Genomic DNA, 23686 nt, shown 5'->3' on the forward strand with positions numbered 1-23686 from the left:
TTTTGAAGTGTTTTTATCAAGAAAGATGCTAGATTTTGTCAAATGCCTTTTCTGCATCGATTGAGATTATCATGTGATTTTTCACTTTTGATTTGTTAATGTGATGTATTACATTAATTGATTTTCTTATGTTGAACCACTGTTGCATTCCTGGGATTGAACCACTTTGTCATGATGTATAATTCTTTTAATGTGCTTTTTGATATGATTTGCAAGTATTTTGTTGAGGATTTTTACATCTATATTTATTAGAGATATTTGTCTGTAATTTAATTTTCATGTACCTTTATCATGCTTTGGTAGTAGGGTAATGTTGGCTTCATAGAAAGCAGTTAGGTAGTGTTTCCTTTTCTTCAAATTTTTGGAAGAGTTTGAGCAGAATTGGTATTCATTCTTTGGAATGCTTGGTAAAATTCACCTTTGAAGCCATCTTGTCCTGGGCTTTTCTTTGTTCGTACATTTTTGACAATTGATTCAATCTCTTTACTTGTGATTGGTTTGTTGAAGTCTTCAATTTATTCTCAGATCAGTGCAGTTTGCTCATGTGTTTGTCGGAAATTGTCCATTTCATCTAAGTTGTGTAGTTTGTTGGCATACAGCTGTTCATAGTATCCTCTTATGGTCTTTTTTCATTTCTTCAGGGTCCATGGTAATGACCTTTCTCTAATTTCTGATTTTATTTATTTGCATCTTCTTCCTTTTTTCTTTTTCAATCTAGATAAGGGTTTATCAATTTTATTGATCTTCTCAAGGAACAAACTTTTGGTTTTATTGATTCTATTTTTTTTTTTTTTATTTTTTGTTCTCTGTTTCATTTTTTTCCACTCTAATCTTTATTCTTTCTTTCTTCTTGCTTTGGGATAAGTTTGCTGTACTTTCTTTAATTTCTCCAGGTGTTCAGTTAATTCTTTCATTTTTGCTCTTTACTCCTTTTTATTGTAGGCATTTAGGGCTACAAATTTCCCTCTCAGCCCTGCCATCACTGCATCCCATAGGTTATGATATGTTGTATTCTTGTTTTCATTAATCTCAAGGTATTTACTGATTTCTCTTGCAATTTCTTCTTTGACCACTGATTGTTTAAGAGTGTGTTGTTTAACCTCCATATATTTGTGAGTTTTTGAGTTCTCCAGCTGTTGTTGATTTCCAGCTTCAGTCCATTATGATTAGAGAAAGTACTTTGTGAATAATTTCAATCTCTTTAAATTTATTAAGGCCTGTTTTGTGCCCAAGCATGTGGTCTCTCTTGGAGAATGTTCCATGACAAGTGAGAAGAATGTATATCCTGCTGTTTTGGGGTGCAATGTTCTATGTATGTCTCTTGGGTCTAGTTCATTTATCATATCATTTAGATTCTTTATTTCCTTATTGATGCTCTGTTTATATGTACTGTTGAAGAAGGTGTTGTGTTGAAGTTTTCTACTATTATTGTAGGGAAGTCTATTATTACTCCTTTCAGTTTTGCCAGTGTTTGCCTCATGTACTTCGGGCACCTTGATTAAGTGCATAAATATTTATGATTATTATTTCTTCTTGGTGAATTCCCCAATTTCCCCCTTAATTAATATATAGTGTCCTTCTTTGTCTCTTATAATGTTTTTGCATTTAAAGTCTCTTTTGTCCAATATTAGTACAACTACCCCAGCTTTGTTTTTGGTTACTGTTTGCATGGAATATCTTTTTTCATCCTTTCACTTTCAATCTAATTTGTATCTTTGGGTATAAAACAAGTGTCTTGTAAACAGCATATAGATGGATCATAGGTTTTTATCCATTCTGCCAATCTGTGTCTTTTGCTTGGGGAGTTAATCCATTAGCATTCAATGTCATGCTTGTAGAAGGAGTCCTTATTTCAACCATTTTATCCTTTGGCTTTTATTTTCAGATTTACTTTTTACCTCTCTTTTTATCCCTTTAGTTACCATTACTAATGATCTTCATTTCTATACCCTCCTTCAAGGCCCTCTCTTTTTTTTTCAGTCAGCACAACTCCCTTTAATATTTCTTGTAGGGCAGATCTCTTGTTAATGAACTCTCTCAGTTTCTGTTTGTCTGTGAATATTTAAACTCTCCCTCATATTTGAAGGACAGCTTTGCTGGATAAAGAATTATTGGCTGGCAAATTTTCTCTTTCAATATCTTACATATACCACTGTCTGCTTGCCTCCATGATGTCTGGTTAGAAGTCAGCACTTGACCTTATGTGGCTTCCCATTTATGTGGTGAATCACTTTTTCTTGCTGCTTTCAGGATTCTCTCCTTCTTTTTGGCATTTGGCAGTCTGGTTAGTATGTGTCTTGGAGTGGGTGTGTTCAGCTTTGTTCTAATGGAGTACTCTTGGCTTCTTTAATTTGTATATTGATGTCTTTTACAAGGGTTGGAAAATTTTCAGCCATTATTTCCTCAGATATTCTTCTTGTCCCCTTTCCTTTATCTTCTCCTTCTTGAACACATGTGATGCATATATTTGTGCACTTCATGTTGTCTGTCATTTCCCTGAGACCCTACTCAAATTTTTCCATTTTTTCTCCATTTTTTCTTTTGTCTCTTCAAATTTGGTTGCTCTGTCTTTTAGCTTGCTGATCTTTTCTAGTGCCTCTTTGAATCTGCTGTTGTGTGATTTTCTGATAATTTCAATATCTAGGTCATTTTTGTGTCTGGTTCTTTTTATTGTTTTGTCCCTTGACAGAAAGTTGTTTTTTCTTGATTTTTTGGTATGTTCCACAATTTATGATTGAATAGAGCAGTAGATAGTGATATACATATTATTTGACCTCTTCTCCTCTGTCATTGGTATGGAGTAAAGCTGTGTTTGAGTTTCATTGCTGCTGATTGCCTTCAGTCACCAATAGCTTCAAATTCTTCCAGTGTTATCTGTCTTTTGCTTGGGGAGAGAGCTTGAGTGATAGAGCATTTTCCTCAGTGTTCTGTTTCACTTTCAACATTTGGCCTCCCCTGAGTACCTATGTTGCAGAGTGGTTTTTTTTCTCAATTCTTTTGTCCCTACCCTATATGTAGATTGCTGTTGCTTTTTATTCAGTGCTTGCTAGCCTAGTGTTGGGGGAGCAGGCATATTCTTTGTAGTCCTGACCTCTCCTCAGTCTTAGGTAGATCCTATATGGCCTTTCTTGGGGGCAAAGTTTTTCAATGATTCCAACTCTCTTTCCTGTGGAAGCTAATCTCTGCCTTTTATCTTTGATGGGTTTTATGTGAGTTGGAGTTTTTTACCCCTTCCCCAAATGTATGAGCCTTCTAATAATGTTGTTATAGAACTTGTGCCCAGGACTGTTTCTTAACCCTCCCCCATGAATAGACTATTTTAAATTTTATTTTACTCCTCTTCCATCTGCAATAGTTACTCACTTATATACTGGGGAAAACAGGTTTGTTACTCCTCCCCTCGTGGCTTAAAGCCTTTTTCTTTCTTTCTTTTTTTTTTTTTTTGTTGTGTATGGGGATAAAAGCTGTTAGTGGGGTTTCATGCCTTTCTTGTATCAAGACCCACTCCCCTTTTTCTATGTCTATACCACCAAAGGAGATATTTTCTGACCTTCTGCCCTGCCCCTAATCTTTCTCCTAAACACCTGAGGCCTATACAGAGGAGTCTGCAAGTGGATGTCAGTTTCCCTTAGATCTGTGACTTGCAGGGGTTCTATGCTCTCATGATATCCTTTGCTTGACCTTTAATGTATTTTTAAACATTTTAGCTTAACTCTTCTTATCCACTTGTATGGCATCTGGTATCTCTTCCTCCTGTGTTTTGCTATTGATGTATGAGTGCTTGCTTCCTCTCTTCCTCTCTTTTTGGTAGGGCCTGAATTTCCCAGGTTCTAAGTTTATTGGGTTGTGCCAGTCAGTTCTCTGCCAGATTCAAGAAAATTTATGATTTTTCAGTTTATTGGGATATTTCTGGTTGTTAAGGTGGAACTGATGTTATTTCCAGCTTTCTCCATCCCAGGTAGTAGTGAAACTTCCAAAACTTTAAAAAATTAAAGTACCTAATAGGATGTAGTACTTTTATGCTTAGTTAGTGGTTTTCAAATTGTTTCTAGGGTTACAGCATTTGTAGTCACATTATAAAACTAGCTTTATTCAAACTACAACACTTAGATATGTGTTTGTGACAAATTAAATACATTACCATTTATTAAATAGTTGATGCAATTTAATGAAAATCTTTTGGATTTCAGTAATCATACCAGAAATAAATTTTTTCATATCTAATTCTCATAAGACAATTTTGAAAGATAGATTTCACCATTTCATTTTTTTTATTATTATTTTTTAATTCAGTTTTATTGAAATATATTCACAAAACATACAGTCATCCATGGTATACAATCAACTGTTCACAGTATGATCATATAGTTATGCGTTCATCACCACAGTCTATTTCTGAACATTTTCCTTACATCAGAAAGAATCAGAATAAGAATAAAAAATAAAAGTGAAAAGAGAATACCCAAACCATCCCCCCATCCCACCCTATTTGTCATTTAGTTTTTACTCCCATTTTTCTACTGATTTTTTTTCAATTTTTTAACTTTGTTTATCAAAAAATTAAAAACAAACAGGCAAACAACAACCAAAAAAACCCCACAACATTTCAAACAAAGCAATGGATTAAGGAAAACAAATAACCTAAAATAACTACTTTGCTTCCAATATGTTCCTACAATACCCCAAGAAAATTAATAAACCATGTCCAAACAGAGGAGTAAGAAAAACAAATAATCTAAAATAACTACATTGCTTCCAACATGTTCCTACCATACCCCAAGAAAATTAACAACCCCTAAGAAAACAAAGGAATAAGAGAAAAAAAAACCTAAAATAACTCTATTGCTTCCAACATGATCTTACTATATCCAAGAAAGTTTACAAACCATAATCATTCCTGAGCATTCCCATAACATTGAGATTACCCTCCATAGTTTATCTGTTCTTATTAGATTATCATTCCCCCTCCACTAATTGGTATCTCTAGGTCCCCTACATTCTACAGTATAAAACTTTGTACATTTTTCACAGAATTCACATTAGTGGTAACATACAATATCTCTCTTTTTGTGCCTGGCTTATTTTGCTCAGCATTATGTCTTTTTTTTTTTTTTTTTTTTTTAATCTTCATTTTATTGAGATATATTCATATACCATGCAGTCATACAAAACAAATCGTACTTTCGATTGTTCACAGTACCATTACATAGTTGTACATTCATCACCCAGATCAATCCCTGACACCTTCATTAGCACACACACAAGAATAACAAGAATAATAATTAGAGTGAAAAAGAGCAATTGAAGTAAAAAAGAACACTGGGTACCTTTGTCTGTTTGTTTCCTTCCCCTATTTTTCTACTCATCCATCCATAAACTAGACAAAGTGGAGTGTGGTCCTTATGGCTTTCCCAATCCCCTTGTCACCCCTCATAAGCTACATTTTTATACAACTGTCTTCGAGATTCATGGGTTCTGGGCTGCAGCCCGACAGTTTCAGGTATCCACCACCAGCTACCCCAATTCTTTAGAACCTAAAAAGGGTTGTCTAAAGTGTGCGTAAGAGTGCCCACCAGAGTGACCTCTCGGCTCCTTTTGGATTCTCTCTGCCACTGAAGCTTATTTCATTTCCTTTCACATCCCCCTTTTGGTCAAGAAGATGTTCTCCGTCCCACGATGCCAGGTCTACATTCCTCCCCGGGAGTCATATTCCACGTTGCCAGGGAGATTCACTCCCCTGGGTGTCTGATCCCACGTAGGGGGGAGGGCAGTGATTTCACCTTTCAAGTTGGCTTAGCTAGAGAGACAGGGCCACATCTGAGCAACAAAGAGGCATTCGGGAGGAGGCTCTTAGGCACAACTATAGGGAGGCCTAGCCTCTCCTTTGCAGCAACCGTCTTCCCAAGGGTAAAACCTGTAGTAGAGGGCCCAACCCATCAAACCACCAGTCCCCTATGTCTGTGGTCATGTTAGCAACCATGGAGGTGGGGTAGGCGAATACCCCTGCATTCTCCACAGGCTCCTCAAGGGGGCACTGCATCTTTTTTTTTTTCCTTGTTTTTTTTTTTTAACTTTCCCTTCTTTTTTAAATCAACTGTATGAAAAAAAAGTTAAAAAGAAAACAAACATACAATAAAAGAACATTTTAAAGAGACCATAACAAGGGAGTAAGAAAAAGACAACTAACCTAAGATAACTGCTTAACTTCCAACATGTTCCTACTTTACCCCAAGAAAGTTACCTAATACAGCAACATTTCTGTGAACTTGCTCCTACTATATCCATCAGAAATTAACAGACCATAGTCATTCCTGGGCATCCCCAGAACGTTAAATAGCTTATCTGTTCTTCTTGGATTATTGTTCCCCCTTCCTTAATTGCTCTCTATTGCTAGTTCCCCTACATTCTACATTATAAGCCATTTGTTTTATATTTTTCAAAGTTCACATTAGTGGTAGCATATAATATTTCTCTTTTTGTGCCTGGCTTATTTCGCTTAGCATTATGTCTTCAAGGTTCATCCATGTTGTCATATGTTTCATGAGATCCTTCCTTCTTACTGCCGCGTAGTATTCCATCGTGTGTATATACCACATTTTATTTATCCACTCATCTGTTGAAGGACATTTGGGTTGTTTCCATCTTTTGGCAATTGTGAATAATGCTGCTATGAACATTGGCGTGCAGATATCTGTTCGTGTCACTGCTTTCCGATCTTCCGGGTATATACCGAGAAGTGCAATCGCTGGGTCGAATGGTAACTCTATATCTAGTTTTCTAAGGAACTGCCAGACTGACTTCCAGAGTGGCTGAACCATTATACAGTCCCACCAACAGTGAATAAGAGTTCCCATTTCTCCACATCCCCTCCAGCATTTGTAGTTTCCTGTTTGTTTAATGGCAGCCATTCCAACCGGTGTTAGATGGTATCTCATTGTGGTCTTAATTTGCATCTCTCTAATAGCTAGTGAAACTGAACATTTTTTCATGTGTTTCTTGGACATTTGTATTTCCTCTTCAGAGAACTGTCTTTTCATATCTTTTGCCCATTTTATAATTGGGCTGTCTGTACTATTGTCATTGAGTTGTAGGATTTCTTTATATATGTAAGATATCAGTCTTTTGTCAGATACATGGTTTCCAAAAATTTTTTCCCATTGAGTTGGCTGCCTCTTTACCTTTTTGAGAAATTCCTTTGAGGTGCAGAAACTTCTAAGCTTGAGGAGTTCCCATTTATCTATTTTCTCTTTTGTTGCTTGTGCTTTGGGTGTAAAGTCTAGGAAGTGGCAGCCTAATACAAGGTCTTGAAGATGTTTTCCTACATTATCTTCTAGGAGTTTTATGGTACTTTCTTTTATATTGAGATCTTTGGTCCATTTTGAGTTAATTTTTGTGTAGGGGGTGAGGTAGGGGTCCTCTTTCATTCTTTTGGATATGGATATCCAACTCTCCCAGCCCCATTTGTTGAAAAGACCATTATGACTCAGTTCAGTGACTTTGGGGGCCTTATCAAAGATCAGTCGGCCATACATCTGAGGGTCTATCTCCGAATTCTGAATTCGATTCCATTGATCTATATGTCTATCTTTGTGCCAGTACCATGCTGTTTTGGCAACTGTGGCTTTATAATAAGCTTCAAAGTCAGGGAGTGTAAGTCCTCCCACTTCGTTTTTCTTTTTTAGAGTGTCTTTTGCAATTCGAGGCATCTTCCCTTTCCAAATAAATTTGATAACTAGCTTTTCCAAGTCTGCAAAGTAGGTTGTTGGAATTTTGATTGGGATTGCATTGAATCTGTAGATGAGTTTGGGTAGAATTGACATCTTAATGACATTTAGTCTTCCTATCCATGAACATGGAATATTTTTCCATCTTTTAAGGTCCCCTTCTATTTCTTTTAGTAGAGTTGTGTAGTTTTCTTTGTATAGGTCTTTTACATCTTTGGTTAAGTTTATTCCTAGGTACTTGATTTTTTTAGTTGCTATTGAAAATGGTATCTTTTTCTTGAGTGTCTCTTGAGTTTGTTCATTTCTAGCATATAGAAACATTACTGACTTATGTGCATTAACCTTGTATCCCGCTACTTTGCTAAATTTGTTTATTAGCTCTAGTAGCTGTATCGTTGATTTCTCAGGGTTTTCTAGATATAAGATCATATCATCTGCAAACAATGACAGTTTTACTTCTTCTTTTCCAATTTGGATGCCTTTTATTTCTTTGTCTTGCCGGATTGCCCTGGCTAGCACTTCCAGCACAATGTTGAATAACAGTGGTGATAGCGGGCATCCTTGTCTTGTTCCTGATCTTAAAGGGAAGACTTTCAGTCTCTCACCATTGAGTACTATTCTGGCTGTGGGTTTTTCATATATGCTCTTTATCATGTTGAGGAAGTTTCCTTCAATTCCTACCTTTTGAAGTGTTTTTATCAAAAAAGGGATGTTGGATTTTGTCAAATGCTTTTTCAGCATCTATTGAGATGATCAATTGATTTTTCCCTTTTGACTTGTTAATGTGTTGTAATACATTGATTGATTTTCTTATGTTGAACCATCCTTGCATGCCTGGAATAAACCCCACTTGGTCATGGTGTATGATTTTTTTAATGTGTCTTTGGATTCGATTTGCAAGTATTTTGTTGAGGATTTTTGCATCTATATTCATTAGGGAGATTGGCCGGTAGTTTTCCTTTTTTGTAACATCTTTGCCTGGTTTTGGTATTAGATTGATGTTAGCTTCATAAAATGAGTTAGATAGTGTTCCATTTTCTTCAATGTTTTTAAAGAGTTTGAGTAAGATTGTTGTCAGTTCTTTCTGGAAAGTTTGGTAGAATTCCCCTGTGAAGCCATCTGGCCCTGGGCATTTATTTGTGGGAAGATTTTTGATGACTGATTGGATCTCTTTGCTTGTGATGGGTTGGTTGAGGTCTTCTATTTCTTCTCTGGTCAGTCTAGGTTGTTCATATGTTTCCAGGAAATTGTCCATTTCCTCTACATTATCCAGTTTGTTGGCATACAGTTGTTCATAGTATCCTCTTATAATTTTTTTAATTTCTTCAGGATCTGCAGTTATGTCACCTTTTTCATTCATTATTTTGTTTATATGGGTCTTCTCTCTTTTTGATTTTGTCAGTCTAGCTAGGGGCTTGTCAATCTTGTTGATCTTCTCAAAGAACCAACTTTTGGTGATATTTATCCTCTCTATTGTTTTTTTGTTCTCTATGTCATTTATTTCTGCTTTAATCCTTGTTATTTCTTTTCTTCTACTTGGTTTAGGATTGGTTTGCTGTTCATTTTCTAGCTTCTTCAGTTGATCCATTAGTTCTTTGATTTTGGCTCTTTCTTCCTTTTTAATATATGCGTTTAGTGTTATAAATTTCCCCCTTAGCACTGCTTTTGCTGCATCCCATAGGTTTTGGTATGTTGTGTTCTCATTTTCATTCGTCTATATATATTTAGCAATTTCTCTTGCTATTTCTTCTTTAACCCACTGATTGTTTAGGAGTGTGTTGTTTAACCTCCAGGTAGTTGTGAATTTTCTAAGTCTCTGATGGTTATTTACTTCTAATTGTATTCCATTGTGGTCAGAGAATGTGCTTTGAATAATTTCAATCTTTTTAAATTTATTGAGGCTTGTTTTATGTCCCAGCATATGATCTATTCTGGAGAAAGTTCCATGAGCCCTAGAAGAGTATGTGTATCGTGGTGATTTGGGATGTAATGTCCTGTATATGTCTGTTAAATCTAATTCATTTATCAGATTGTTTAGGTTTTCAATTTCCTTATTGGTCTTCTGTGTGGTTGATCTATCTATAGGAGAGAGTGATGTGTTGAAGTCTCCCACAATTATTGTGGAAACATCAATTGCTTCCTTTAGTTTTGCCAGTGTTTCTCTCATGTATTTTGTGGCACCTTGGTTGGGTGCATAGATATTTACGATTGTTATTTCTTCTTGCTGAATTGCCCCTTTTATTAGTACGTAGTGGCCTTTTTTGTCTCTCAAAACATCCCTGCATTTGAAGTCTATTTTATCTGAGATTAATATTGCTACACCTGCTTTCTTTTGGCTGTAGCTTGCATGAAATATTTTTTTCCATCCTTTCACTTTCAGTTTCTTTGTGTCCCTGTGTCTAAGATTAGTCTCTTGTATGCAACATATTGATGGTTCATTTTTTTTGATCCATTCTGCGAATCTATATCTTTTAATTGGGGAGTTTAATCCATTTACATTCAACATTATAACCGTGAAGGCATTTCTTGAATCAGCCATCTTATCCTTTGGTTTATGTTTGTCATATTTTTCCCCTCTGTCTATTAATATCCTTTATTGTACCCATACCGAATCTCTTTAGTACTGAACCTTTCTCCAAGTCTCTCTGTCCTGTCTTTGTTTCTCTGTCTGTAGGGCTCCCTTTAGTATCTCCAGTAGGGCAGGTCTCTTGTTAGCAAATTCTCTCAGCATTTGTTTGTCTGTGAAAAATTTAAGCTCTCCCTCAAATTTGAAGGAGAGCTTTGCTGGATAAAGTATTCTTGGCTGGAAATTTTTCTCACTCAGAATTTTAAATACATCATGCCACTGCCTTCTCGCCTCCATGGTGACTGCTGAGTAGTCACTACTTAGTCTTATGCTGTTTCCTTTGTATGTGGTGAATTGCTTTTCTCTTGCTGCTTTCAGAACTTGCTCCTTCTCTTCTGTGTTTGATAGTGTGATCAGTATATGTCTCGGAGTGGGTTTATTTGGATTTATTCTATTTGGAGTTCGCTGAGCATTTATGATTTGTGTATTTATGTTGTTTATAAGATTTGGGAAGTTTTCCCCAACAATTTCTTTGAATACTCTTCCTAGACCTTTACCCTTTTCTTCCCCTTCTGGGACACCAATGAGTCTTATATTTGGACGTTTCATATTATCTATCATATCCCTGAGGTCCATTTCGATTTTTTCAATTTTTTTCCCCATTCTTTCTTTTATGCTTTCATTTTCCATTCTGTCATCTTCGAGGTCACTGATTCATTGTTCAGCTTCCTCTAGTCTTGTACTATGAGTGTCCAGAATCTTTTTAATTTGGTCAACAGTTTCTTTAATTTCCATAAGATCATCCATTTTTTTATTTAGTCTTGCAATGTCTTCTTTATGCTCTTCTAGGGTCTTCTTGATTTCCTTTATCTCCCGTACTGTGGTCTTATTGTTCATCTTTAGTTCTTTGAGTAGCTGCTCTAGGTGCTGTGTCTCTTCTGGTCTTTTGATTTGGGTGCTTGGGCTTGGGTTATCCGTATCGTCTGGTTTTTTCATATGCTGTATAATTTTCTGTTGTTTTTGGCCTCGTGGCGTTTGCTGAACTTGATAGGGTTCTTTTAGGATTTGTAGACCAATTGAAGTCCTTATCTCTAATTTATCAGATCTACAGCTTCGTGGAGTACACTTTCTCTAACTAACCAGCAGGTGGCGTCCACGAGCCACCTGTTCTCCACAAGCCAGTTCTCCCCTGCTTAGCCTTTTTGGTGAGTGGGGGAGTGAGTCTTGTGGGGTCCAATTGGTGTACCAAGCTTGCGTGTGTAGTTGGTGTTGCCTGCCCTGTATATGGGGCGTGTTTCTGGGCAGTCAGGGAGGGGGGGTGGCTCTAACAATCAAATCTCCCTGGTGATCCTAGAGTTTTAAAGCTGCTGCAATAGTCTAATCCTTCAGTTCAGTCCTGCCACAGTTTGTCTCTGCCACTGACCCACAAGTCCTTGGTATTGGCGTATGGCTCCTGAGACTTGCAAGTGGGCCCCTCTTCCAGGCCGTGCACCCCGGGTCCTCTGTTGAGGGATGACTGTGCTATGTCTCAGGTGAGTGCTGTCCTCCCAGGGCAGTTCTGGGCTGCTGGGCTGTGTAGGGAGGCTCCCAGTCTGCTGAAATGATGGCTGAATGGGGCTTTGTGAATTCACACTGCTCTACCTTCCCAACTCTGGGATCAGCTGAGGTTGCAGGGAAGGCTAATGTCCACGCCCAGTTTTGTGGTGTGTGCCTGTTATTTGAAGCACTTCCGTCACACTGGGTTGTCTGGGGCGGTTCTGGGCTATGGGGCTGTCGATGGGCAGGAGTGTTTCCTGTCCACCAGGATGATGGCTGTGAGTGGACACCCCCCTTTTCTTGGGAAGTTGTGGTGTTTAGTGAATTTTCTCAGCCACTGGATTATTGCGTTTTGTCTCAGAGCTCTCCTAGTTCTGCTCTTGACTTGACCTGCCCAAATAGCAAGTCTTTGAAGCTTTCTGTATTGGGCTTCTTAGAGTAATTGTTTTAGAAAAAGAAAAAAGGATTAAAAAAACAAAACAAAACAAAACAAAACAAAACAAAAAAAAAACGGGCCCTCCTCAGAGATCTAATGGGTTATTGAAATGCTAAGAGACAAAGCAACCAGGGCCATTAAGGAAAGGTCCACAGGGCAGAGAGATCAGCTTTTCTTTGGGATTTGCACATGCGCCTCAGGGCCCTTCCCCTTTCTATGTTCACCAGAACTCCAAAAATCCTCTGCTTTTATTTTCGAGTTTTTCGTGTTGTTTTTTTTCTATGCCTGTCTCCTCTCTGCTGGGCTGGCTGCTCTCAGATTCTCTGGTGTCTGGTCTCAGTCTATCTATGGTTGGAGTTTGAATCAGTAGAATGAGTTTCCGATGAGGGCTGCCACTGCAGTTCTCCCTTCTCCTTCCTGGAGCTGACAGCCCCTCCTCCCACGGGACTGAGCCTGGCAGGGAGGGGCGCGGGTCCCCTGGCCGCAAAAACTGACAGATTTCGCTGATCTCAGCAGTTCCACGTTTTCATGAGTGTTGTATGAAGTATGCCCAAAGTCAGATTGCTCTGTGGTGTCCAGTCCACGCAGTTCCTGGCTTTGTACCTACTTTCCTGGAGGAGTAACTAAAACATACAGCTTACCAGTCTGCCATCTTGCCCCGCCTCACCATTTCATTTTATGGATGAGAGAAACTGAGGCTTAAGTGGATTAAGTAGATTGTTTAGGGTCACAGACAGGTGGGATTTTTCAGCCCATGTCTTTTTTTATTTCACTCTCTTTCTACTGTACCATAATATACAGCTAATTTCTTATTGCCTGGATAAGCACTAAATGACAATGGATGGGTGAAAATTAATAGTAAAATTTTATTGGATTTCTATGACTAAATACACTTTGATTTCTGTTTAATATGCTCCAATGTTTTTAATATAGGCAATGATATGAGAAATGATGATGCCATCGGAGGGAATGTGGGCAAATATATGGTGCTTCCATCTGGATACTGTGGACAGCCCCAGAAAGGACATCTTATATTTGATGCTTGCTTTGAAAGTGGTGAGTGTATTAAAGAATTTTAATTTGAGCTTCTCTGATGAGGTGTTTTCAATATCCGGTTCCATCTAGCTATTCAGAATGATTCAATCCATTTACTATTTTCCCATTATGGAAGAAGTTTTCAGGGAGAAATCAGTTTTGAAGGAATTAACTTGAAGATACTGAAATCAAAATGCTATATTTATGTTCTATGAACGATTAGAAGTATAATTGATGCTAATAATAGTGAATATTTATGCAGCACTTTGTAATTTAAAAACTACTTTCTCAGGCATTATTTCTTTTGGGATAAAAATGCCATGATTTGGGTATATGATAAATCATTATTTATTGCATATCTACTATGTACCTTGTTCTGTATGACATGCTCAAAGAACTTGGTCTGTGGAAGAGAGGGGACTTCCATATAAAGAAATGATTAGAAAAAAGATTCAATTGAACACTAACAAAAGACCAAAAGTAATATTGCACCACAATTGACACATGCTGTGGGTGTTCTGAAAGAGGAGATATGGACTTGATTGTGACTTCCCATTTGGTGGGGGCTGGATCTTGTTAATCTCTTTATGCATTGAGATTCACATGCTGAATGGCACATAGTAGATTCTCTGAATATGTTGAAAATATTAATGAAAATGTTGAACATATTTTTATTTTAAAAATAGTTGTTAATCATTTTTGGTTCGGGATAATGTGTGTGCACCTGTGTGTGTGTATGAGTTTGTGGCTGAAGGCACACTAGTGTCAGTTATATGATGATCTCCAAACCTCTCCTTTCTCTGAACCCCAAGAACATTTGTTACTTATACTAAACAATTGAGGACTTGATTACACAGGGTGTTTGCTTTTTGTTTATTCCATATATTATCGTCTTGTCTGCCTGTCATACTTGGTTACTATCCATGTAATTAGGAACAATGTCTTTACTTTCTTTGAATCTTGTACTAGTGCTTCATCCAGAATATACTTTGGTGCCTAGAAACACCTTTTAATTTTTTTTATGTCAGTTAAAATATGAAGGCCCTTTAAAATAATAAAAGAGTAGGAGTTATCCTCATTTTAAAGATCCTCATTTTAAAGAGGAATTATCCTCATTTTAAAGATTGAATTGTCTTAGTTTGCTCATGGCCTGAAATAATCCAGATTCCTTTCCCAGAACATCTTAGAGTCTTATTCCATTGTTTTCCTAAAACCTCAATTCAAGAAATTGCCCAATCTCATACTACATACTAACCAAATAAATAATGTGTTTCCCCAACAATGCATGAGCCATTGGTTATATCTACTGGACCTGTGCATGAGCTTTGCACTATCATAGGGTGGTTAAGGGACCAGGCTTTGGAGTCAGAGTTCAGTTCAAATCTGGCCTTGAAAACTGAACCACAGTTTCCTCATCTTTTAATGCTACCTTGCATCTTAATTAAAGCATGTGTGTGCCTGTGCATGTGTGTCTGTGTATGTATTTTGTTATTTTAAAAAGTTGTCATGTTACTAAAATGTATACATAATAATATTAAAAATAAGTAAATGGGGAAATCTGAGGAAAGGAGAAATGTCAAAAGGAAAATCAATTGGATGAGTACATTAAATAGGTGCTGTGAGGGCCTATAAATTTGCTATAGATAGATAACAAATTAAATTGTGAGTTTTCTGGTTGCTAGTGCCAAGAGAGGAACCAATGTCTCATGAGATAGAAATTCTTCTTGTTCAGTTTCCTAAAGCAGACACTGTGAAATGTCTCTCTAGAGACACCTGCTACATTTAATGATTTTTTAAACTACCTTTTTGTTTCTTTTGTTCTCCTTTACTAGAATATAACCTATTTTGAGGCAAAATCTAAGTTTAATTAATCTCTGATCTCCCATAGAACCAAGCAGAGTGCTTACCACATGAAGCTCCCACGTAATCCTGTGTTTGTTGAATGAAATAAATAATGTGAGCAGCAGGAAGAAGGGGCAAGTTTAGCTTTCTGATAGCTTTGATGAAAAATTCATATTTAATTGCTTGAATTCCCCAAATCCATCAACTCCTCTCAAGTCTTCATACCTTTACAGACGCTATTTTGTCTCTGGTGCAGACCTCTTTCTCTACCTTATAAATTGTTAATTCAAACTCAGTTCAAGGCTCAGTTGAGCATTACTTCCTCTGAGAAATAATATTTCTCAGGCAGGTTTGGGTATCCCTACTTATTTATAGCTACCTTTTAGGGTCTTCTATTATAGCCCTCATTGTATTGCAGTCATTTAAATTTCTCTCTCGTTTTCCTGATCACTTTAAATTCCTTGAATTCAGGATGGTTTCTTATTAATTTTTGTTCTCCAACACCTAATATGCTATTGGTCATATCATAAGGAGCTTAACAAATACATGATTAGGTCAGAGAGGGCATACAGTGAACAAAATTGTCTTATAAGGTGAGATTTAAAATTAATGAAAGTATTTTTACATTTAAATAAAATTTTAACATTAATAGCCAACAAAGACAATAAGGAAAAAAAACAATAACAATTGCTATTTATTACTTATTGCTTTCAGGTACTGTGCTAAGTATTTTAAGTACTTTTTCTTATTTAATTCTCCCAAGAACCTTTTGAGATATTATATCTCTAGTTTCAGGTGAGGAAACTGAGGTTCAGAGATGTAAAGTAATTTGTACTAACCAAGGATTTCTTGGCTTGAAGGGTACTAATTTTAACCATTGCATATACATAGTACCCTATTGTAGGTGATTATGTCAGATAAATAATAAATTTTTTGTTGAAAATTTCTCATTAAGTGATATATAAAAAAAGGTTTTTTGATGAAGAAAAATGAAAAATTGTCTACCTGTTTTAAAATAAGCTATCTGAATAATTAAATAATATGCTTGGTTGTCATCATTTGCAATTTGTATATTGCTTTAGATTGCTGTGAGTATATGTGCCTTGAATATGAGAACAGTATAATTTATTTATTTATTTATTTATTTTTTTTTTTTTTTTATCATCATTTTATTGAGATATATTCACATACCACGCAGTCATACAAAACAAATTGTACTTTCGATTGTTTATAGTACCATTACATAGTTGTACATTCATCACCTAAATCAATCCCTTACACCTTCATTAGCACACACACAAAAATAACAAGAATAATAATTAGAGTGAAAAAGAGCAATTGAAGTAAAAAAGAACACTAGGTACCTTTGTCTGTTTGTTTGCTTCCCCTACTTTTCTACACATCGATCCATAAACTAGACAAAGTGGAGTTTGGTCCTTATGGCATTCCCAATCCCACTGTCACCCCTCATAAGCTACATTTTTAAACAACTGTCTTCGAGATTCATGGGTTCTGGGTTGTAGTTTAATAGTTTCAGGTATCCACCACCAGCTACCCCAATTCTTTAGAACCTAAAAAAGGTTGTCTAAAGTGTGCGTAAGAGTGCCCACCAGAGTGATCTCTCGGCTCGTTTTGGAATCTCTCTGCCACTGAAGCTTATTTCATTTCCTTTCACATCCCCCTTTTGGTCAAGAAGATGTTCTCCATCCCACGATGCCGGGTCTACATTCCTCGCCGGGAGTCATATTCCACGTTGCCAGGGAGATTCACTTCCCTGGGTGTCTGATCCCACGTAGGGGGGAGGGCAGTGATTTCACCTTTCAAGTTGGCTTAGCCAGAGAGAGAGGGCCACATCTGAGCAACAAAGAGGCATTCAGGAGGAGACTCTTAGGCACAAATACAGGGAGGCCTAGCCTCTCCTTTGCAGCAACCGTCTTCCCAAGGGTAAAACTTATGGTAGAGGGCTCAACCCATCAAACCACCAGTCCCCTATGTCTGTGGTCATGTTAGCAACCATGGAGGTGGGGTAGGCGAATACCCCTGCATTCTCCACAGGCTCCTCAAGGGGGCACTACATCGTTTTTTTTGTTTTTTTTTTTTTTTTTTTCCCTTGTTTGTCTTTTTTCTTTTTTTTTTTTTTTTAACTTTCCCTTCTTTTTTCAAATCAACTGTATGAAAAAAAAAGTTAAAAAGAAAACAAACATACAATAAAAGAACATTTCAAAGAGACCATAGCAAGGGAGTAAGAAAAGACAACTAACCTAAGATAACTGCTTAACTTCCAACATGTTCCTACTTTACCCCAAGAAAGTTACATACTATAGCAACATTTCAGTGAACTTGTTCCTACTACATCCATCAGAAATTAACAGACCATAGTCATTTCTGGGCATCCCCAGAACGTTAAATAGCTTATCTGTTCTTCTTGGATTATTGTTCCCCCTTCCTTAATTGCTCTCTACTGCTAGTTCCCCTACATTCTACATTATAAACCATTTGTTTTACATTTTTCAAAGTTCACATTAGTGGTAGCATATAATATTTCTCTTTTTGTGCCTGGCTTATTTCGCTCAGCATTATGTCTTCAAGGTTCATCCATGTTGTCATATGTTTCACCAGATCGTTCCTTCTTACTGCCGCGTAGTATTCCATCGTGTGTATATACCACATTTTATTTATCCACTCATCTGTTGATGGACATTTGGGTTGTTTCCATCTCTTGGCAATTGTGAATAATGCTGCTATGAACATTGGCGTGCAGATATCTGTTCGTGTCACTGCTTTCCGATCTTCCGGGTATATCCCGAGAAGTGCAATCGCTGGATCAAATGGTAGCTCTATATCTAGTTTTCTAAGGAACTGCCAGACTGACTTCCAGAGTGGCTGAACCATTACGCAGTCCCACCAACAATGAATAAGAGTTCCAATTTCTCCACATCCCCTCCAGCATTTGTAGTTTCCTGTTTGTTTAATGGCAGCCATTCTAACCGGTGTTAGATGGTATCTCATTGTGGTCTTAATTTGCATCTCTCTAATAGCTAGTGAAGCTGAACATTTTTTCATGTGTTTCTTGGCCATTTGTATTTCCTCTTCAGAGAACTGTCTTTTCATATCTTTTGCCCATTTTATAATTGGGCTGTCTGTACTATTGTCATTGAGTTGTAGGATTTCTTTGTATATGCAAGATATCAGTCTTTTGTCAGATACATGGTTTCCAAAAATTTTTTCCCATTGAGTTGGCTGCCTCTTTACCTTTTTGAGAAATTCCTTTGAGGTGCAGAAACTTCTAAGCTTGAGGAGTTCCCATTTATCTATTTTCTCTTTTGTTGCTTGTGCTTTGGGTGTAAAGTCTAGGAAGTGGCCTCCTAATACAAGGTCTTGAAGATGTTTTCCTACATTATCTTCTAGGAGTTTAATGGTACTTTCTTTTATATTGAGATCTTTGGTCCATTTTGAGTTAATTTTTGTGTAGGGGGTGAGGTAGGGGTCCTCTATCATTCTTTTGGATATGGATATCCAACTCTCCCAGCCCCATTTGTTGAAAAGACCATTATGGCTCAGTTCGGTGACTTTGGGGGCCTTATCAAAGATCAGTCGGCCATAGATCTGAGGGTCTATCTCTGAATTCTCAATTCGATTCCATTGATCTATATGTCTATCTTTGTGCCAGTACCATGCTGTTTTGGCAACTGTGGCTTTATAATAAGCTTCAAAGTCAGGGAGTGTAAGTCCTCCCACTTCGTTTTTCTTTTTTAAAGTGTCTTTAGCAATTCGATGCATCTTCCCTTTCCAAATAAATTTGATAACTAGCTTTTCCAAGTCTGCAAAGTAGGTTGTTGGAATTTTGATTGGGATTGCATTGAATCTGTAGATGAGTTTGGGTAGAATTGACATCTTAATGACATTTAGCCTTCCTATCCATGAACATGGAATATTTTTCCATCTTTTAAGGTCCCCTTCTATTTCTTTTAGTAGAGTTATGTAGTTTTCTTTGTATAGGTCTTTTACATCTTTGGTTAAGTTTATTCCTAGGTACTTGATTTTTTTAGTTGCTATTGAAAATGGTATCTTTTTCTTGAGTGTCTCTTCAGTTTGTTCATTTCTAGCATATAGAAACATTACTGACTTATGTGCATTAATCTTGTATCCCGCTACTTTGCTAAATTTGTTTATTAGCTCTAGTAGGTGTATCGTTGATTTCTCAGGGTTTTCTAGATATAAGATCATATCATCTGCAAACAATGACAGTTTTACTTCTTCTTTTCCAATTTGGATGCCTTTTATTTCTTTGTCTTGCCGGATTGCCCTGGCTAGCACTTCCAGCACAATGTTGAATAACAGTGGTGACAGCGGGCATCCTTGTCTTGTTCCTGATCTTAGAGGGAAGGCTTTCAGTCTCTCACCATTGAGTACTATGCTGGCTGTGGGTTTTTCATATATGCTCTTTATCATGTTGAGGAAGTTTCCTTCAATTCCTACCTTTTGAAGTGTTTTTATCAAAAACGGATGTTGGATTTTGTCAAATGCTTTTTCAGCATCTATTGAGATGATCAATTGATTTTTCCCTTTCGAGTTTTTAATGTGTTGTAATACATTGATTGTTTTTCTTATGTTGAACCATCCTTGCATGCCTGGAATGAACCCCACTTGGTCATGGTGTATGATTTTTTTAATGTGTCTTTGGATTCGATTTGCAAGTATTTTGTTGAGGATTTTTGCATCTATATTCATTAGGGAGATTGGCCGGTAGTTTTCCTTTTTTGTAGCATCTTTGCCTGGTTTTGGTATTAGATTGATGTTAGCTTCATAAAATGAATTAGGTAGTGTTCCATTTTTTTCAATGTTTTGAAAGAGTTTGAGTAAGATTGGTGTCAGTTCTTTCTGGAAAGTTTGGTAGAATTCCCCTGTGAAGCCATCTGGCCCTGGGCATTTATTTGTGGGAAGATTTTTGATGACTGAATGGATCTCTTTGCTTGTGATGGGTTGGTTGAGGTCTTCTATTTCTTCTCTGGTCAGTCTAGGTTGTTCATATGTTTCCAGGAAATTGTCCATTTCTTCTACATTATCCAGTTTGTTGCCATACAGTTGTTCATAATATCCTCTTATAATTTTTTTAATTTCTTCAGGATCTGCAGTTATGTCACCTTTTTCATTCATTATTTTGTTTATATGGGTCTTCTCTCTTTTTGATTTTGTCAGTCTAGCTAGGGGCTTGTCAATCTTGTTGATCTTCTCAAAGAACCAACTTTTGGTGATATTTATCCTTTCTATTGTTTTTTTGTTCTCTATTTCATTTATTTCTGCTTTAATCCTTGTTATTTCTTTTCTTGTACTTGGTTTAGGATTGGTTTGCTGTTCATTTTCTAGCTTCTTCAGTTGATCCATTAGTTCTTTGATTTTGGCTCTTTCTTCCTTTTTAATATATGCGTTTAGTGCTATAAATTTCCCCCTTAGCACTGCTTTTGCTGCATCCCATAGGTTTTGGTATGTTGTGTTCTCATTTTCATTCGTCTCTATATATTTAGCAATTTCTCTTGCTATTTCTTCTTTAACCCACTGATTGTTTAGGAGTGTGTTGTTTAACCTCCAGGTATTTGTGAATTTTCTAAGTCTCTGATGGTTATTGACTTCTAATTTTATTCCATTGTGGTCAGAGAATGTGCTTTGAATAATTTCAATCTTTTTAAATTTATTGAGGCTTGTTTTATGTCCCAGCATATGATCTATTCTGGAGAAAGTTCCGTGAGCACTAGAAAAGTATGTGTATCCTGTTGATTTGGGATGTAATGTCCTGTAGATGTCTGTTAAATCTAATTCATTTATCAGATTGTTTAGGTTTTCAATTTCCTTATTGGTCTTCTGTCTGGTTGATCTATCTATAGGAGAGAGTGATGTGTTGAAGTCTCCCACAATTATTGTGGAAACATCAATTGCTTCCTTTAGTTTTGCCAATGTTTCTCTCATGTATTTTGTGGCACCTTGATTGGGTGCATAGACATTTACGATTGTTATTTCTTCTTGCTGAATTGCCCCTTTTATTAGTATGTAGTGGCCTTCTTTGTCTCTCAAAACATCCCTGCATTTGAAGTCTATTTTATCTGAGATTAATATTGCTACACCTGCTTTCTTTTGGCTGTAGCTTGCATGAAATATTTTTTTCCATCCTTTCACTTTCAGTTTCTTTGTGTCCCTGTGTCTAAGATGAGTCTCTTGTATGCAACATATTGATGGTTCATTTTTTTTGATCCATTCTGCGAATCTATATCTTTTAATTGGGGAGTTTAATCCATTTACATTCAACGTTAAAACCGTGAAGGCATTTCTTGAATCGGCCATCTTATCCTTTGGATTATGTTTGCCATATTTTTCCCTCTCTCTATTAATATCCTTTATTGTACCCATACCGAATCTCTTTAGTACTGAACCTTTCTCCAAGTCTCTCTGTCCTGTCTTTGTTTCTCTGTCTGTAGGGCTCCCTTTAGTATGTCCAGTAGGGCAGGTCTCTTGTTAGCAAATTCTCTCAGCATTTCTTTGTCTGTGAAAAATTTAAGCTCTCCCTCAAATTTGAAGGAGAGCTTTGCTGGATAAAGTATTCTTGGCTGGAAATTCCTCTCACTCAGAATTTTAAATATATCGTGCCACTGCCTTCTCGCCTCCATGGTGGCTGCTGAGTAGTCACTACTTAGTCTTATGCTGTTTCCTTTGTATGTGGTGAATTGCTTTTCTCTTGCTGCTTTCAGAACTTGCTCCTTCTCTTCTATGTTTGATAGTGTGATCAGTATATGTCTCGGAGTGGGTTTTTTTGGATTTATTCTATTTGGAGTTCGCTGAGCATTTATGATTTGTGTATTTATGTTGTTTAGAAGATTTGGGTAGTTTTCCCCAACAATTTCTTTGAATACTCTTCCTAGACCTTTACCCTTTTCTTCCCCTTCTGGGACACCAATGAGTCTTATATTCGGACGTTTCATATTATCTATCATATCCCTGAGGTCCATTTCGAGTTTTTCAATTTTTTTCCCCATTCTTTCTTTTATGTTTTCATTTTCCATTCTGTCATCTTCCAGGTCACTGATTCGTTGTTCAACTTCCTCTAGTCTTGTACTATGAGTGTCCAGAATCTTTTTAATTTGGTCAACAGTTTCTTTAATTTCCATAAGATCATCCATTTTTTTATTTAGTCTTGCAATGTCTTCTTTATGCTCTTCTAGGGTCTTCTTGATTTCCTTCATATCCCGTACTATGGTCTCATTGTTCATCTTTAGTTCTTTGAGTAGCTGCTCTAGGTGTGTCTCTTCTGGTCTTTTGATTTGGGTGCTTGGGCTTGGGTTATCCATATCGTCTGGTTTTTTCATATGCTTTATAATTTTCTGTTGTTTTTGGCCTCGTGGCATTTGCTGACCTTGATAGGGTTCTTTTAGGGTTTGTAGACCAGTTGAAGTCCTTATCTCTAATTTATCAGATCTACAGCTTCGTGGAGTACACTTTCTCTAACTAACCAGCTGGTGGCGTCCACGAGCCTCCTGTTCTCCACAAGCCAGATCTCCCCTGCTTAGCCTTTTTGGTGAGTGGGGGAGTGAGTCTTGTGGGGCCCAATTGGTGTCCCAAGCTTGCGTGTGTAGTTGGTGTTGCCTGCCCTGTATGTGGGGCGTGTTTCTGGGCAGTCGGGGAGGGGGGGTGGCCCTAACAATCAAATCTCCCTGATGATCCTAGAGTTTTTAAAGCTACTGCAATAGTCTAATCCTTCAGTTCAGTCCTGCCACAGTTTGTCTCTGCCACTGACCCACAAGTCTTTGGTATTGGCGTATGGCTCCTGAGACTTGCAAGTGGGCCCCTCTTCCAGGCTGTGCACCCCGGGTCCTCTGTTGAGGGATGACTGTGCTATGTCGCAGGTGAGTGCCGTCCCCCCAGGGCAGTTCTGGGCTGCTGGGCTGTGTTGGGAGGCTCCCAGTCTGCTCAAATGATGGCTGAATGGGGCTCTGTTAATTCACACTGCTCCCCCTTCCCAGCTCTGGGACATTCAGCTGAGGTTGCAGGGAAGGCTAATGTCCACGCCCAGTTTTGTGGTGTGTGCCTGAGAACAGTATAATTTATACTTCAAGTTACCTGGTTAGTCTGAGATATTTAATATGTTGTATTAAATTACTGTAGTTTTGAAAAAGGGTCAGTGAAATAAACATGTGGAATTAGATAGTTGTATACTATTTCCAAACAATGGAAATAAAAACTTAAAACTTTTATTTTTCTGTTAGAACATTAATTCTCCCTAATGGAATTTTGCTACACTTATATGTGTAATCTTTAAAAAAATAATGTTATCTTTCCTTTTGAAAACAAGTTTTCATTCGTGGCATAGTATGAAAATGTGATTGTGTTGAAATTAGGGTTTTTATCTCATCTCACCTGAACTTTTTTTCCCAATGAAAGCAGCTTAGTATAATACCAAAAACACAGTAATTGTTTTCAGTGGATATTGGTTCAGATATTAACTTTGGCATTATTGATAATGCCACCCTGGTGCTATCACTTAAATTTTATTCATCTGCA

The 23686-nt window shown here is 37.2% G+C and overlaps 1 protein-coding gene across 3 annotated transcripts in view; it reads left to right on the top strand.

Annotated features, from left to right (window-relative positions):
- AGBL4 (ATP/GTP binding protein like 4) overlaps positions 1 to 23686 on the top strand; it is a 1783169-nt gene that overhangs the window by 120052 nt on the left and 1639431 nt on the right. For all 3 annotated transcript variants that reach the window (XM_037827269.1, XM_037827268.1, XM_037827270.1), the window contains exon 2: positions 13196 to 13318. In XM_037827269.1, the coding sequence (XP_037683197.1) occupies positions 13196 to 13318 (123 nt within the window). The remainder of the gene's footprint in view (positions 1 to 13195; positions 13319 to 23686) is intronic.

The sequence above is a fragment of the Choloepus didactylus genome, chromosome 2, assembly GCF_015220235.1.
Source record: "Choloepus didactylus isolate mChoDid1 chromosome 2, mChoDid1.pri, whole genome shotgun sequence".
NCBI classification, from domain to species: Eukaryota; Metazoa; Chordata; class Mammalia; order Pilosa; family Megalonychidae; genus Choloepus; species Choloepus didactylus.